General features: G+C 52.6%; 1 protein-coding gene across 1 annotated transcript in view; it reads right to left on the reverse strand.

Moving 5' to 3' along the window:
- Positions 1-15,212, reverse strand: part of NRG2 (neuregulin 2) — a 194,972-nt gene that overhangs the window by 31,947 nt on the left and 147,813 nt on the right. Inside the window, exons 2-3 of the mRNA XM_052643932.1 lie at positions 9,020-9,191; positions 1,497-1,615 (exon numbers count right to left, since the gene is read on the reverse strand). Of these exons, the coding sequence (XP_052499892.1) occupies positions 1,497-1,615; positions 9,020-9,191 (291 nt within the window). The remainder of the gene's footprint in view (positions 1-1,496; positions 1,616-9,019; positions 9,192-15,212) is intronic.

The following is a 15,212-nucleotide window of genomic DNA, read 5'->3' on the forward strand; positions in this document are numbered from 1 at the left end:
CACAGGCTGGACCATGGGGAGTCAGGAGAGGCCCTGAAGCAGGGTCTGTGGTCCTCCTGTGTTTACCAGGTGGTGACTCAAGCCTGGTGCTGCGGTGGGCCCCAGGGCTGGAGGAGTAAACAGGCTAGACATGGCCCCATGGAGCTTGGGGGGCTCTGCGTTTGCCAACATCTTTCACATCATGTAGGTCTATCTGCTTAACTCTGGGCAGAATATGTAACCCCTCTCAGCTTCAATCTCCTAATCCATGAACTACACCATGGGGTTGAGTCAGGGCTCCAGAGGGAATATGGAGAGACCATTTGGGTCAGATTTGTGTAAGCTGGGCTGTGGGGCCAAGTTCTTGTTCTGTGGCTCCAAGGGTGGGGGCATGATGGAGTTGAAGTGCCTTCAGAGGCCACTGCTCTGGCCTAGGTGAGCAGGGCTGAAACCTGGGCCAGAGGTGCCCTTGAGGTGGGGTTGGAATGAAAAGAAAAGATGTGAGCGAGAGATCCAGAAAGAAGACTGACCGGGACTTGAAGACTCAGACCTATGAGATCCACTGCAAGTGGAGGAGCAGAGAGGCTTGCAAGAGAGGGGGATCCCTCAGAACACAGGGCAGACCGGTCTGAGCCAGGTTCTCCTCTGAAGGTGCAAGGCCAGGGTTGTTGTTCGACTGCACCAGGTGTGGGGAGTACCAGAAGGCTGTGTGGTGGAAACACAGGCGATGCAGGCAGATGGACTCTGTGATGGGCAGGACTGGAAGCAAACCCAACAACCAGGTAACAAGTGGTACCTAAAGGCCGGGTGTCAGGAGGAGGAACGAGAGCTGTGGGGCTCAGAGGAGGGGTGAGAGTGGAGGGGGCACGACCTGAGGACAGATAGGCTTGGTGACTTCCCAGTCAAGGGCAACAACCAGAGGATGGCCCAGCAGGGAGGCTGCCTCTGTGGCGAGAGGCAGCTAAGGGTGCCATGGGCTCCTGACCTTGTACATTTCCCGGGGAGGGGATGACCTGTGGGAGAGGGGCTGGCCAACCCTGAGCAGAGGCTGCCCCCAGGGGTCCAGGGCACTCAGGCCTCCCTGCTGTGGCCCCGCAGAGTGGGCTGCCTCCACTCGGGCACCCAGCAAAGCTGTGGGCAGGCGGCTCACACACACCCTGGGTCTGCCTCTCTCCAGAGGCCCGCTCCTGGCAGCCCAGCCTCCCATAATTGCCTTCTAAAAATATCCTTCTCCCACCCCCTACCTCTTGATTTCAAAATATTTAGTTTTCAGGGTATTTAAAATGAGAGCTGGCGGCTCTTCCAGGTCCAGATAACAAAGCTAAACATTTATGCTTCGACTGCGTTTCCCTGAATCGGCTCAGATCTCGGGCCTTGATATGGCAGCAGCGAGAGGGAGGGGAGTCAAGTGCAAGATGGATCATGTGTGGGCCTCTTCTCCAGGGCTGGGGGCAGGGTGACAGGCTCCCCCCACAGGACCCCTCTAGGACCCTTCCCTTGGTTGCGGGACCACCTACCGCTGTTGACGAAGAGCCGGCCCCTGACGGTGTCCTTCCCGAGGATGTTCTCAGCCTCACAGACGTACTCCCCAGCATCTTCCAACTTCACCTTGTTGAACTGGAGTCGTGAGTTCTTTCTGGTTAGGGAGGGGATAAGAGGGGGAGAGCATGAGCTCCCCAGCGGTCACCCAGCGGTCACCTCTCCCTGCATGGCCACAGTATCTGCCCAGGTGGATGGGAAGCAGACTCCCGCAGACCAGCCAGTGCTGGGGTCTGGGTGGAATGCACAGCGTCCGGAGCTGGAGGGAGACCTGCACGCTCAGGAGAAACACAAGTTCTAAGCCTATGGATCCTCGCATCTATCCCTTTTCCAGAACTGGACCTTCTTTGTAACCACTTTTCCAGGGCAGGAAACTGGCATCCTTTGGGAAGTCACAAGGACTTTAGCGCCTTTCTCCTCAGCCCGCCATGTCTCCCCCACCCACTTTCAGCAGAGCAGCCACTAACTCACAGCTTCCTCAGCCTTTCGTTAGAAGTGGCAGCCCCACCACTTGGGATAGATAAGGCCTGTCCCAGGAATCCAGGAAGGCCAATGAGCTATCAGGTTTCCATGGCAACTGTACCCAGTCTCCCAGTCCTCACCGGTGGCTCTCCCCTGCCTTGATACTAGCCCTGCCACTAAGGGGCACTCTGTGGCCTCTTCAAAAAGTTTCCCTTCATTTACTCAACAGATGTTTATTGAGTGCCCTCTGTGCTGAGGGCTTGGATATCTCAGGGAACAAAAAAGTCTTATCTTCAAGGCCTGACTTGACTCTCACGGCTAATCTGGAGGAGGACCAGGCAGGACTGATGGGAAAACTGAGTCCTTGAGGGGCTTTTGGACTTGTCTAAGAATGCCTGCCAACAAGGCAAAGGCAGAGGTGAATGAGGAGCTGGAGCTGGTGAGGACATGAGCCCCAGGCAGCTCATGGACTGTCTCCTGGAGCTTGATGTTCAGGCTAACGCTTCTGTGGAGGGCTTCACACCCAGCCCTGCATGCCCAGAGCCGTGGGGCCAGGCCTGGGCAGGGATTCCAGTGCTGTGGTTGACTCCAGGGCACCTGGCCTGGCCTGTCCTCTTCTTTCTGAAGACCATGCCAAACCTTTCCTTCCTTCCGTCGGCTTCCCTGCACTTGCCCGCAGGAGCATGGGCTCTTCAGGATCTGTTCATACCTCTCACCCCTCCCTCTGCCCCAGTGCTCTTTGCGGCCAGTCTAAGCTCCAGATAAAACCCTGGGGACCCCAGGGGGAAACAAGAAGTAGCATGAAAATTTCTTAACATGATGTAACTTCCTCCTCTTAGTCCTGAGTTAAAAAAAATCAGATTCCCAGAACATGCCTAGTGGGTTGGGGAGTGGTGGAATGGGAGCCAGGGTAGCAGAGCTATCATGGCCCTGAAACCAGGGCTGGAGAAACAGAGCCATGAAGCTTATGAGGAAGGAGGGCAGTGAGCAGAGAGGCTGTGCCAAGGATGCAGGAAGACGGCAAAATGACCCATATCCCTCCCTGCACTGTGCTTTGGGGGCCAGTCCCCTGAGCTCCTCCTCAGCCCCTGATGCTGGGCTCTTCCCAGACCTCCTAACTCTGGGATCCCCCAAACCAGCCTCCACGAGCCTGTCTAGTTTTAGGCCTTGTTTCTGTGATGATGTCCACACCAATGATACGGTGACAGCTGCCCGACTCCCTTCCACCCCTCCCGGCTCATGCCAGTCTCTGTCTCCTTGGCCTGTGTCTGCTTACAAGCCTCTTCTGTCGATGTGAGTTTCTTCTCTTCATTAAACAGACCCCTGGAGGCCCCTCTGGCAATGACAGCATCTCCTCTCTGGCTCCTGCCTAATTAGATGCCATGGAGCCCAATTGCCCCAGGACCAGGCTTCTCCAGCTTCCTGGCCACCGGCTCTTCCTTAACACTAGATGAGCAGGGAAGGGGCTCACCTGGGGGTCTCAGGGTCAAGAAGGAATAGGGGAGAAGACGTGCAGAAATGGCACCTTGCAAGAAGAAAGAAAAGAAGGAAAAACGGGTCATCAGCCTTGGGCCTCAGGTGGCTGAAGGAGAAAATGTGTTTGGTGCGCCACATCTTTGTACCCTTCAGTGATACTTCTGTCCACATTACGGATCTTTCTGGCCAGGAAGCTATCTGCTGTGAAACTGGAGGGAGGAAGGTGAAGGCTGACCGAGGTGAACTCTCTCCAAAGGCTGCCATGTTGGCTGCCCCGAATGTAGCCCAGAGATGCAAGGAGCTGGGCATCACTGCCCTTCACATCAAACTCCAGGTCACAGGAGGAAACAGGACAAGACTCCTGGACAAGGGGCCCAGTTAGCCTTCAGAGCCCTTGCCCCAGGGATGAAGATTGGGCAAACTGAGGAAGTCGCCCTCACCCCCTCCAAGAGCACCCACAGGAAGGGGGTTCACCATCTGTGAACAAGACTCCTCAGATTATTGTGTTAATAAATTGCCTTGATGTAAAAAAACAAAAAAGAAGGTATAGGGGACACAGAGATGGGCCCTCCTTGTCACCTACTCACAGTGAATTCAAAGGAGCGCCTCTTACACCACCTCAAATGCAGGAGAATAAGATGGAGCCAGGCTCACAGTTACCTGGAGGGATGGAAGCTAAAACCAGAAGGAAGGGCTTCCCGCATTGAGGGGTGTGAGGTCTGTGGAAAGGCCTGGGTGCAGGGAGAGCCCCTCCCCTTTGAGGAATCAGAAAGAGGCTAGGGGACAGAAACCAGGGCCCCAGGTTTGCTGAGTACAGGCATCTTGGTTCACCAGCTGTGTGATGATCGCCCCAGTTCCAGGAAGGTGGCCCCAGCCTGGCACAAAAGGTTCTGGGGTCACAGCTGAAGGGCGGGGCTCTGCAGCTGAGGAGCGGGGCCACCACATTCCCGGTGCACACCCCTAGCTCCATCAGAAGCCCCAGGCGCTCAGGGCCCCTCCCACCTCCCTGGCAGGCCCGCTGCCCCCTTGCCGGGCTGACCCGGGTCTGCCCCGAGATGGGCGCCCTCCCCGCCTTTCTCAGCCAGCTTTCTGCTGGCAGGGAGCAGGGATCTGGGCGGCTGCCTCCTCCACCCACCCGCACGTTTTCCCCAGCGCCTACCTCCTGCTGCCTGCCTGAGGGGCCTGTTCCAGCCTGCCCCTCATAAACAGCGGAACACGCGGTTCCGCCGGGGAAGGGCCCCGTGCCCAGGGCTGGGGAAGGGGGTGGTTTTCTATGGGCACAGGAAGGCTGGGCTGAGACACCTCAGCGGGGCTGCCCCAGAGACAGGCGGCGCCCAGTGAGAGGGGCGTCTCCATAGACCCAGAGTGACATGAAGACAGTGTGGCCTGGGCAGAATGGAGCGCTGGGAGGGCCAGAGTGTGTGCTGCAGTGTGGGCAGAGGAAAGATGATTTTGCCGGAAAGGAGACTCCTGCCCCCAACCCCAGCCCCCATGCCAGGTGACGTGTATGTGTAAAGGTGGCGGTTCTCCGAGTCACAGTCACAGTGACGGAACGGGAAATGACAGGGAGTGAGGCACTCTCCATCATGGCCCACTCCTCCAGCCCACTGCTCACTGCAGGGAGCAGCCCCGGGGCAGGATGGGTGGAGCCAGGCAGTTTCTGAAATGCGGCCAGCCAGCGGGACAGGGTCCTGACAGGAAGGGGGCAGGGGGCACACTCAGGCTGTCAGGGGGCCTTAGTACCCCCGGGGAGACCCAGGGGATACATCCAGGCCTGGCGTGGGGACTGCGTGCCCCATCTGTCTGCTGACACCAGGGCCTGACCAGGACAGTCACTTGTTTGAAGGCAAGGTCAACGCAACAGGTGTCCTGCCCAATCCTACGCCCCCTGCACCCAGGAAAGGTGAGTAGATCCTGCAAGATCCTTGTCAGTTCACATGGAAAGCAGATGACCTCCGCCAGGCTACACAGGAGACAGGGTGTGTCTGGGGGTGGTCTCAGAGGCTCTCACACTGGGAAAAACAGCTTCCTACCATGCCGCGAAGCTGTGTCTAAGGCACCCTGGGAGGAGACGTGAGAGCTTGCTGGGGGAGCTCAGGAGGGTGACCCAGAGGGTGTGACATTTAAGCTAGGCCTTGGAGATTTGGGGGAAGGACGAGCTGAGAGGAGGGGTTGCTGCCAGCACAAGGAACAGTCTGGGCCCAGGTCTAGGAGTCAGGAGCACCGAGGGGGAGAACGGTGAGACGGTGAGTTATAGGCCAGGAAGGGGAGCATTAGAAGGGCCCCACGGCCTGGGCTGTCCCTGGCATATGGCAGACCCTCAAGATCTACCAAGTAAATGAATGAACGATCAGATATGTGCCCTGTTAGAAAGACCATCCCCTGTCAGAGTCACTGGGGTCAGTGAACCTGTAGACCTCTTGAACCGCAAACAAAACCAGGCACACGTTTTCTGAAGAAAGGGTGTTTACAGACCCTCTGCTAAAGCTAGACAAGGAACTGTGAAGATGGGGCCACGCCTGCTCCAACCTCTGGTGCATTCCCGGCCTCGGATAGAGTCCCCGGCACACAACTGATGCTCAGCACACATACGCACGAAACAGAAGTGAATTCACAAAGGGGCCTGTGGCCTAGAAAAGGTGGGGAATGGCCAAGAGTGAGCCGGTGGAGGACAAGAGGCTGGAGGCAGGGAGAGCAGAAGTGGGCAGGGAGAAGGAGGCCTCCTGTCTGAGATGTGGTGTCCACCTGGAGGACAGGCACTGGGCAGCGGGCAGTCTGGTTTTGTCACAGCCGAGAGGGAAGTGCAGTGGGGCAAGGCGGGGCCAGAGAGGACAGGGGAAGAGGCAAGACCAGGGCGTCCTAGATTAGAGATGTCTGGGGCTTTTCCAGCAAGCAGCAGAGGTGACCTCTAAAAATAGTTTGCAATTCATTTGACCCAGAAATTCCCACAAAATCACGCAAATCAAGAAGTTCCAATGTTTGTGTTCATTTTCAGAACACTCGTGAAGCCACCCAGGCCGTTAAGGGTATGCATATCCAAGAAGCCACCAAGTACCTGAAGGATGTCACTTTAAAGAAGCTATGTGTGTCATTCCATCGCTACAGCAGTGGAATTGGTAGGTGTGCACAGGCCAAACAGCAGGGCTGGACGCAGGGTCAGTGGCCCAAAATGAGCACTGAATTTTTACTGCACGTGCTCAAAACCGCAGAAAGTAGTGCTGAACTTGAGGGCTTAGATGTAGATTCTCTGCTCATTGAGCACATCCAGGTGAACAAAGCCTCCAGCCTGTGGGGCAGGAATTAGAGAGCTCACCGTCAGATCAATCCATACACAAGCTATCCCTGCCACATGGAGATGGTCCTCACTGGAAAGAACAGATTGTTCCTAAACCAGAAGAGGAGGTTGCATGGAAGAAAAAGATATCCCAGAAGAAACTGAAGAAACAAAAACGTATGGCCTAGGAATACACACTGCAAAAAAAAAGCAAACAAAAGTGAAAATAAAAACAGATAAGCATGGGGAACCTCAGGGGTGGTATCTAGTTGGCAGTATGGATTTGGAACTCAGGAAAGGGAAAAAAAAGCCATCAGACTACAGATGGAGGCTTGGGGTCATCAGATATGAGAGGGTGAATTCACCCATGGGTGGAGAGCTCTGGGTGAAGAGCGAAGCCCCACACACAGGAAAGTTCCAGCATTCATGATGCCTGAGAGAAGGGGCTCAGAGGCACAAGAGGATGAGGAGGAGGTGCACAGGGGCAAGGAAGCAGGTGGCACAGTGCCAACGGATGCTGAGGGGCTTGGCAGCTGGAGGGCCCCAGGAGGGGCCTGAGGTCACCGGATCTGTCAAGAGCTGCAGCCACAGAGAGTGTTGGGGTTGTGTTTACAGGGCAGGTTCCTGTAGAGCAGAGGTGTGGAGGACGAGCCAGTGTGGAGTCAGTGGGCAAGAAACTTCCTCCGTGTGGTGGTGAAGGGCAGGAGCGAGATGGGCAAGAGTCGGGGGAGGAGGAACAGACACAGCAACGTGGAGAGAGAGCTTTTGGAGGAGAGGTAGTGTTGGTGGTTTGTTGGGAGAGAGAGGGAGAATTCACCAAAGAGAGGAGTTTGTTGGCGGCCCAAGGGCTCTGAGGGTGCATGTGCAGGAGGGTGTGGGTGAGTGTGAGGGTCACGTGTGGATCAGGAATGGGGGTGAAGACTGGCCACATTGTGGACTGTTTGAGTGTAATGTGGACGGCAAGGAGCACCCCCTCTCCTGACTTCTGCTGTCTCAGGGAAGTGGGGGGAGGCCACCTTCCAGAAAAACAGAACAGGAGGGAGACGAGCCCCAACAGCCTGGGAAGCCAGTCCACTCTTCTGTCCAGCTTGGAGCCAGGCATGGCGGGGCAGCGGGAAGGGATGAAGGGGCCTCAGAAGGTGACTTGATGGGCAACCTGAATTTCTTGCTAACTCCATTGACTGGTGACATCCCAGAAACCCTCCTCCCAATTTCCCTCAGAAAGCAGTGTTGTTTTTTTTTTTAGCTGTAAACCTTTGATCTGAACCCAAACCTTCTTAAGTCACTTTCTATTTTCTGCCTGGACCACTTTCCAGGGTGACGGGTCCTGCCTTTGCTCCCTGCTCATGGAAAGAGGGTCAGAAAACTGCAAGCATCGCCCAGACCCCGACCCTTTCCCTTCACAGGTTCAGACACTAAGGCCAGAGGGCAGGATGTGTACATCCAGGGCCTCCCAGCAAACCAGGAGCAGCCTGAGCCCAGACATTTTTTTCATCGCTTTTGGCTGTGGGGCAGTTTGTAGGGTCCTCTAAAATCATTTGCATTTTGGGGGGTGAGGAAGGAATGACAGCCCCTGGGGAGGAGCAGGAAAGGCTGGGGTGCCCCTCAGCCACAGAGGGAAGCCTACTGTACCCTCCGAATCTGCAGAGTGGAGGTCAAGCGTGTTCTGCCTTCTGACAGCCCCTCAGGGGCCGTGAGAGGCAGGAGAGAGGTGAGGGGCTGCCCTTGGATCCTTGCCTTCTCTGTGCCCGCAGCTCCCTGTCTGACCAAGATGGAAGAGAGACCACCTTCTACAGCCCAGAGACCCTGGACCTTCTGATTCTCTTCCCTGGAGCCTTGACTCAAAGACTGAAGACAATTTCCAAGTCACAGGGGAGCTGTCTGAGATTCCTCTGACACCAGGCAAAGCCATGGGCCCCTCCCCTCACCTGGCTCCCTGCCCAGTGACAGCTTGCTGAGCTGAGGAACTGGTGCATCATCACCCATGACCTCCTAGACACATTATAGATCAGAGTCCTTCACCAAAGACTGAAGTGGTGGGCTTCAGACCCTGCGAGTCCTTTGAAAAGTTTTATGGGCAAGATGGGACTTCACAGTTGAAGCTGACTTTGACAATCAAATGGCCTTCAACCATCCAGGGATGTTAATTAAGTGGCTGCCATCTGCAAGACACTGGAGCAGCCAGAGCTGGAAGGAGAAACTGGGAGCCACAAAAAAGGGAGATGGGAACTGGTTCCATGCAGGAAGGAGGCAGGGCGACTGGTAGATGGAGGGAGGAATGTTGCTCACCTGCCATTGCCATACTTGATGCGGATGTCCCGGCTGCGGTTGAGCTCCTTGCCGTCCTTGAACCAGCGGTAGGAGGGCAGAGGGTTACCGGCTGCTGCCTCGCACTTCAGCGATTGCTTCTCACCCACCTGTCCCGTCTGGCTCTTCATCTTCTTCAGCTTGGGCCGAGTGGCTGTGAGGGTACAAGGCAGGACGTGAGTGTGGAGGTGGTGAGACAGTGCCAGGCATGCACAGTGGGGAAAGGGCCACTGTCCTGGGGGAGGTGGGGTTTGAGCCTGGGGAACCACCCTTCCTGGTGCCGTTTCCTAGTTCAAATCAACAACCCTTCACCAAGGGTCTGTGATGCTGTCAGTGTGTGTATCACTGATGGAGAATTTTCCTTCATGCCTGGAATGGTCTTCAGAGCTTTATACACGTTAACTGATTAAAATAACCCTGTGAGTTCACTGCAAGGATGAAATCCACTTACAGATGGGGAAAACTGAGGCTCAGAGTGCAGTCACTTCCCTAAAGGGATGACGCTGGAATTCAAACCCAGGTCTCCTGGACTTCAGTGCTCATGATCTAATTCTAATCCCAGACCAGCAGGCCCATGGTGGACCCAGAGGAGACAGGTGGACCAGAATGACGGATACAGCTCCTGCCCTCAGGAAGTCCAGTCTGGCAGAGGAGCTGGAACCTGGCATCACAGCAATCATGGAGGCTTTGGGGTGCTGGAGCCCAGAGGCGTGACACCAATGCAGGCTGGGGAACAGCGAACTCAACTGAAAACCAAAGGATGGGGGAGCTGGAAGGGAGGGAGGTGGTCCAGGCTGTGGTTTATCAGAATCGCAATGGTCAGTGAGGTGAGCTGACCTGCATGTGTGAAGTGGCATGGCTGTGTGTGGGGTGGGGCTGGGGGCTACACTGGGGGGCATGGGCCCAACCAGGGCTGCAGGGCTGCAAATGTCAAGCTAAAAGGCTTCTCCTATTTGTCTTGAACACCATTCTATTTCCACATGCCCTAGTCTCCCATGTTTCATCTCCTTGCTCCCCTCCTTCTAACAACCTATTAAAAAAAGAAAAGAAAAAAGTACTCTGTTCTTAGGAAGGTGATGGCAAGCCCATGTTCCCTGCTGGGTGTGTAATAATTCCACTGGGACAGCCCTTGACAGGACACCAATGCCTTTGTGTGTGCTCTCATTTGGTCACTGAGCTCTGTAAGGCAAGCATCATGCTGACTCGAAGGGTGATGATGACATTCAGGTTAAGAAACTTGGCCAAGGTCACACAGCCAGGCAGCCCAGAGCTGGGACCAAAGCCCAGGTGCCTGGATGCACAATGTATCAGGGTTGCACCCGGCTGGTGTCTGATTCTGTAGCCTCAGTATCTCTATTTGAGAAAGCTGGTTGAAGGTAGGGTCTGCTGGGGCCAGAGAGCTGTCTAGTGGCAGACAGACCCCATCTAGGCCATTGGTCTGTCCCCCACCAGCTCAGAGCCACAGCTTGAGCTGGCCCTGGATAAAGACAGATGAGAGGGCCTGGCTATAGATGGGGGCCTCTCAGTGAACCTAACCCTGGGCTGCTGGTGTCAGTAGGGAGTAGACGAGAGTGGGGGCTTTCCTGGTGGCTCAGCAGTGAAGACTCTGCCTGCAATGCAGGAGACACAGGAGGCATGGTTTTGATCCCTGGGTTGGGAAGATTCCCTGAAGAAGGGCATGCAACCCACTCCAGTATTTTTGCTTGGAGAGTCTCATGGACAGATGAGTCTGCCAGGCTTCAGTCCCTGGGGTTGCAAAAAGTCGGACATGACTGAAGCTACTGAGCACGTACACACAGAGAATGGGGTGCATGGGAAGAAAGGGATCCCAAAGCCTTAAAAAATACAGTACATAAACTCAAAAAATGGTGCTTGTGAAATGATTTTGTTCATTTTTGAAAATTAAAAAATACAAATGGATAAAAGATGAAACTAAAATCATCCATTATCCTAGAACTCATAAGCAAAACACACACACATACCACACCTACACATCTATTTTTAAACAAAGTGGGACCAGTGCCAGTAACATGTTTCTTTCATTTAATGAAACACTGTAAGCCTTTCACCTTGGCATTAATTATTAATAACAAATAATTCCCAAATAACAACAAATAATTCCCAAATTATAAGGTGGTCATCTCCAGAGAGAGGAGAAGAGACATTAACTAAGAAAATGGTCCCATGAGTAACTCAGTTTGGGAACCTGCAAGTAAGCATTAAAGAAGTCTCTTCATCAGCTTCAAGATGATTCCCCAAGTAAGAGTCCTGGAGCTTTTGGGGACCCTTAATAGCATTTCAAGGAAGTAAAGTTATGTGGAATAAGTTCTAGAACCTAACTTGTGTGTGTATTTATAGGTATTGAAATATTTTAATAAATATTAAATTCACATGATTTAAAATTTAAGAAGTGAAAAATGGTATATGACTTAAACAAGTCTTCTGATTTCTGACCACGGCCACACAATTGCCTTTCTAGGAGGCAATCAATTCTATCAGCTCCTTTTATATCCTTTCAGAGATCTTTGAAGCACAAAAAAACCCCCTAGGATTCACACACAGTTTTTTCTGTAGCACCATTTTCAAGGTTACATAATATTCCAATATGGGTACACCATAATGTAACCAGTTCCTATTGTGGGGGAATTTAACATATAGTCTCCCCTGCCTCACTACACCTCATCACAAACAAGCCCAGAGGAATATTCTTGCAGCTCTAGCCAGTGGATATATTCAGTGCACATCGTCCTTTGTATTGATACATATCCAGTGTATTCTGCGGTACGGGCAGTGAGGCTCCTGACTCAGACCGCCTGGAGTCAAATCCAGGCGTTGCAACTTGTTAGTTCTATATCCTCTGTTGTCGTCATTTAGTTGCTAAGTTGGGTCCGACTCTTTCGCGACTCCATGGACTGTAGCCCACCAGGCTCCTCTGTCCACGGGATTTCACAGGCAAGAACACTGGAGTGGGTTGCCATTTCCTTCTTCAGGGGATCTTCCGGACTGAGAGATGGAACCTGCATCTCTTGCATTAGCAGGCGAGTTCTTTGCCATCTGAGCCACTAGAAGTCCTCAGGCCATTGTCTTAATCCTTTTGGGCCTCAGTTTCTTCAGAAGTGATAAAAACAGCTCCTACCTCATGGGATGATGACTGGGAGGATGATATGAGATAAGGCATGTAAAGCCTGGCATGCACAGAGCATTTAAGAAAGGTTGGCTATTATTGTTATTATTATCCACCATTATTTCCTAAGGCAATCTTCCTAAAAGTGGAATTGCTGTGTCAGAAAGGGGTGGGGTCTTCCTCAGTTTTACCTGTTGCCAAATTGTGTTCTGGAAAGGCTGCACCAGTTTGCCCTCCCACCAGTGATTGATGGTGCCTGTTTTTTCCACACCCTCACCAACACTAAGTATTATCATGTATTTAATCTCTGCCAATTAGCTAGGCAAAAGATGATGCCTCTTTGTTGTTTGATTTGCATTTTTTTGATTCCCCCTGGTGAAGCTGACTGCTTTTCCTAAGTGTGCTGGCTCACTGTATTTCTTCTCTTTGAATTGCCTGTTCTTGTCTGTACTCTGTTTTTCTATCGGGTGCTCATCTTCTTACTAATCTGTAAGAGTTCTTTATAAATATTAAGGTTGTTCACCTTTTGCTACAATACTTTCCTCTAATTATCTGCTCCTTACATTTAAAAATGCTAGTCTATTGTTTGGGAGTTTTTTTTTAGTTTTTTTTTTTTTTTGGTGAGGTTTTGTGTGTTTCAATCTGTGGGACTTTCTGGAACTTCATTATTCTAATGTGACTGAAGCCCTCCCTTAGCACCCTTCCCCCTTGCCGACACCCCACCATCCTCCTACTGCTTGCTCTGGGGATCCCAGTCACTCTTTATCAATAATTGTCAACCCTAGATGCTAATGAGAACCAAATGGTAGTCGTAGGGAAAGTCACTCAGTCATGTTCGACTCTTTGCGACCCCATGGACTGTACAGTCCATGGAATTCTCCAGGCCAGAATACTGGAGTGGGTAGCCTTTCCCTTCTCCAGTGGATCTTCCCAACCCAGGGATCGAACCCAGGTCTCCCGCATTGCAGGTGGATTCTTTACCAGTTGAGCTACAAGGGAAGACCAAGAATACTGATGTGGGTAGCCTATCTCTTCTCCAGCAGATCTTCCTGACCCAGGAGTCAAACCGGGGTTTCCTGCATTGAAGGTGGATTCTTTACTAACTCAGCTATCAAGAACCAACTAGAAAGCTTTAAAAAGTATGTTGGTGCCTGGGACGTTTTCCTGGACATTCTGAAGCAGGACCTGTGAGGGGGGTCCAGGTATGCAAGTTTTTAAAAAGTACATAATAAGTATGTAACACACTCTAAGCAAAAGCACATAAATGTGGAGCTTAGTGTCTGGCTGCAAGATGAACACATCTTTACAGGTGGCTTGACTCCAAAGTTGGGTTGGCACCTAGTGGTCTAACCTCTTGGTCACCTGGTGACCTGGTCACCTACAACGAGGCTCCACCCCCTCATGAACTGAGGACACAGAGAGCTCTTCTCAGGTTCTAAGGTGCCTCCTTTCCTTGCTTGGAGAGTGTTGATATTTCCTGCAGTTCTGAGATGAGGGAACCCCCTGACCCTACCCTCCCGACCCAGGTCCCCTTCCTCCGAGTGAGCCAGGGTGGGGATGAGGGGTCATCTGGTGGGAAGAGGCGGTGCTTCCTGACAGGAGTCCTGGTGCAGTACTGTGCCCTGAGCCCGTGCCTACTGCTTCACAGTGGCAGTGATGGTGGCACAGAGACTGATCCAGAGACAGCAGGCATGACCGCAATTTAGAGGACCCAGGGATCAGGGGGCTTCAAGGTTGTCCCCTGCCACCATGGGAAACCCAGGACAGCATTTCAGATCGTAAGGGGCCACTCCATCTAGTGAAACCCTTCTGTCGTTCAGCTACTTCCTGACAGTCTTGTTACTTCAGAACAGCCCCATCTGGTTCGGTTGTTCCCCATTCATTCATTCATTCATTTAGCCTATTACATGCCAGGCACTGTCCTGGGTCCTGAGTGTGTAGTAGTGAACAAGGCAGATAAACTTTCTGCTCTTAGGGAGCCTGCATTAGAGGGAGGAGAATATATAATAGCAAACAATCTCAGGAAACATGAGGCCAGAAGGAGCTCCCAGATAAAGGCCTTGAGGGGGGGAATGAGCTTAGTGAATTTAAGGGATAATAGAGGCCTAGGTGGCTAAAAGATTCTGGAAGACAGGGGAGCCTTGAGAGTAGGCCCAGTGACTGACATGAAGCTATGTGAGTGAGGATGAGAAGTCTGAGTTTGTTTTGCCTCCCCACCCCCGACTTCCAATGTACCTACTAGAAAATTTTAAATTACCTATGTAGATCGTATTATATTCCTCTTAGCACTGTTCTAAAGGATGACAAAATAAAAACAACCACACATTTGAATCATGGTGTGTTCTTCATGAGGAATCTTCTTTTATGTCTCTTAACGATTCCCCACAAGCATCCTCTGAAAACTGTACCGCCTGCTCTAGCAGAGTACAGTCCTGGTTGCTGTTCTCAGACATCTTAGTTCACGGCTCTTTGAAAGTCAAGGATGGGGGTTTTGAAAGGAAGAGGACCATAAGAACAGGCTGTACTTTTTTGCTTCAGGCAAGTCCCTTGGAGAGCTGGGCGGCAGCTCAGGGAGCACACTCTGCAGGTGGGGACCCCTGCACCCTCACTCCTGGGCCTGGAGCCCTGTCAGGCTTTCTGCCATGAGGAGCGTGAACAACCTGGCCAATATGGCCCTGGAGCTTTGTAGATGTGATGGAAGGTATCAGAACTTACAGGCTGGGGAATGACATGGTCTTACTTTCCTTTCTGCATTTGAAGCTTGTTCTAATCCTGAGCTGCCACTGCTTCTCCCACTGCATCTCATGGATTCAGGGCCAGATGCTGGGGACACCTGGGACAAGCCTAAGAGGCTGTGGACACAGCAGATCTTTGAAGGGCTGAAGATGGAGCTTACGGGGCATCAGACATGAGGGGGCCAGCTCCAGCCTTGGCCTGGGCACCCTCTCTGAGTAGGGTCTGGTATTGTTTGGATGTCTTTTATGGCACAGGGCCCAGAAGGCAATGCTAGTTTGTGGTATGGGGACCACTGCACTGTGTCCCCAGAGTATC

Source organism: Budorcas taxicolor, chromosome 7 (assembly GCF_023091745.1).
Source record: "Budorcas taxicolor isolate Tak-1 chromosome 7, Takin1.1, whole genome shotgun sequence".
Lineage (NCBI taxonomy): Eukaryota > Metazoa > Chordata > Mammalia > Artiodactyla > Bovidae > Budorcas > Budorcas taxicolor.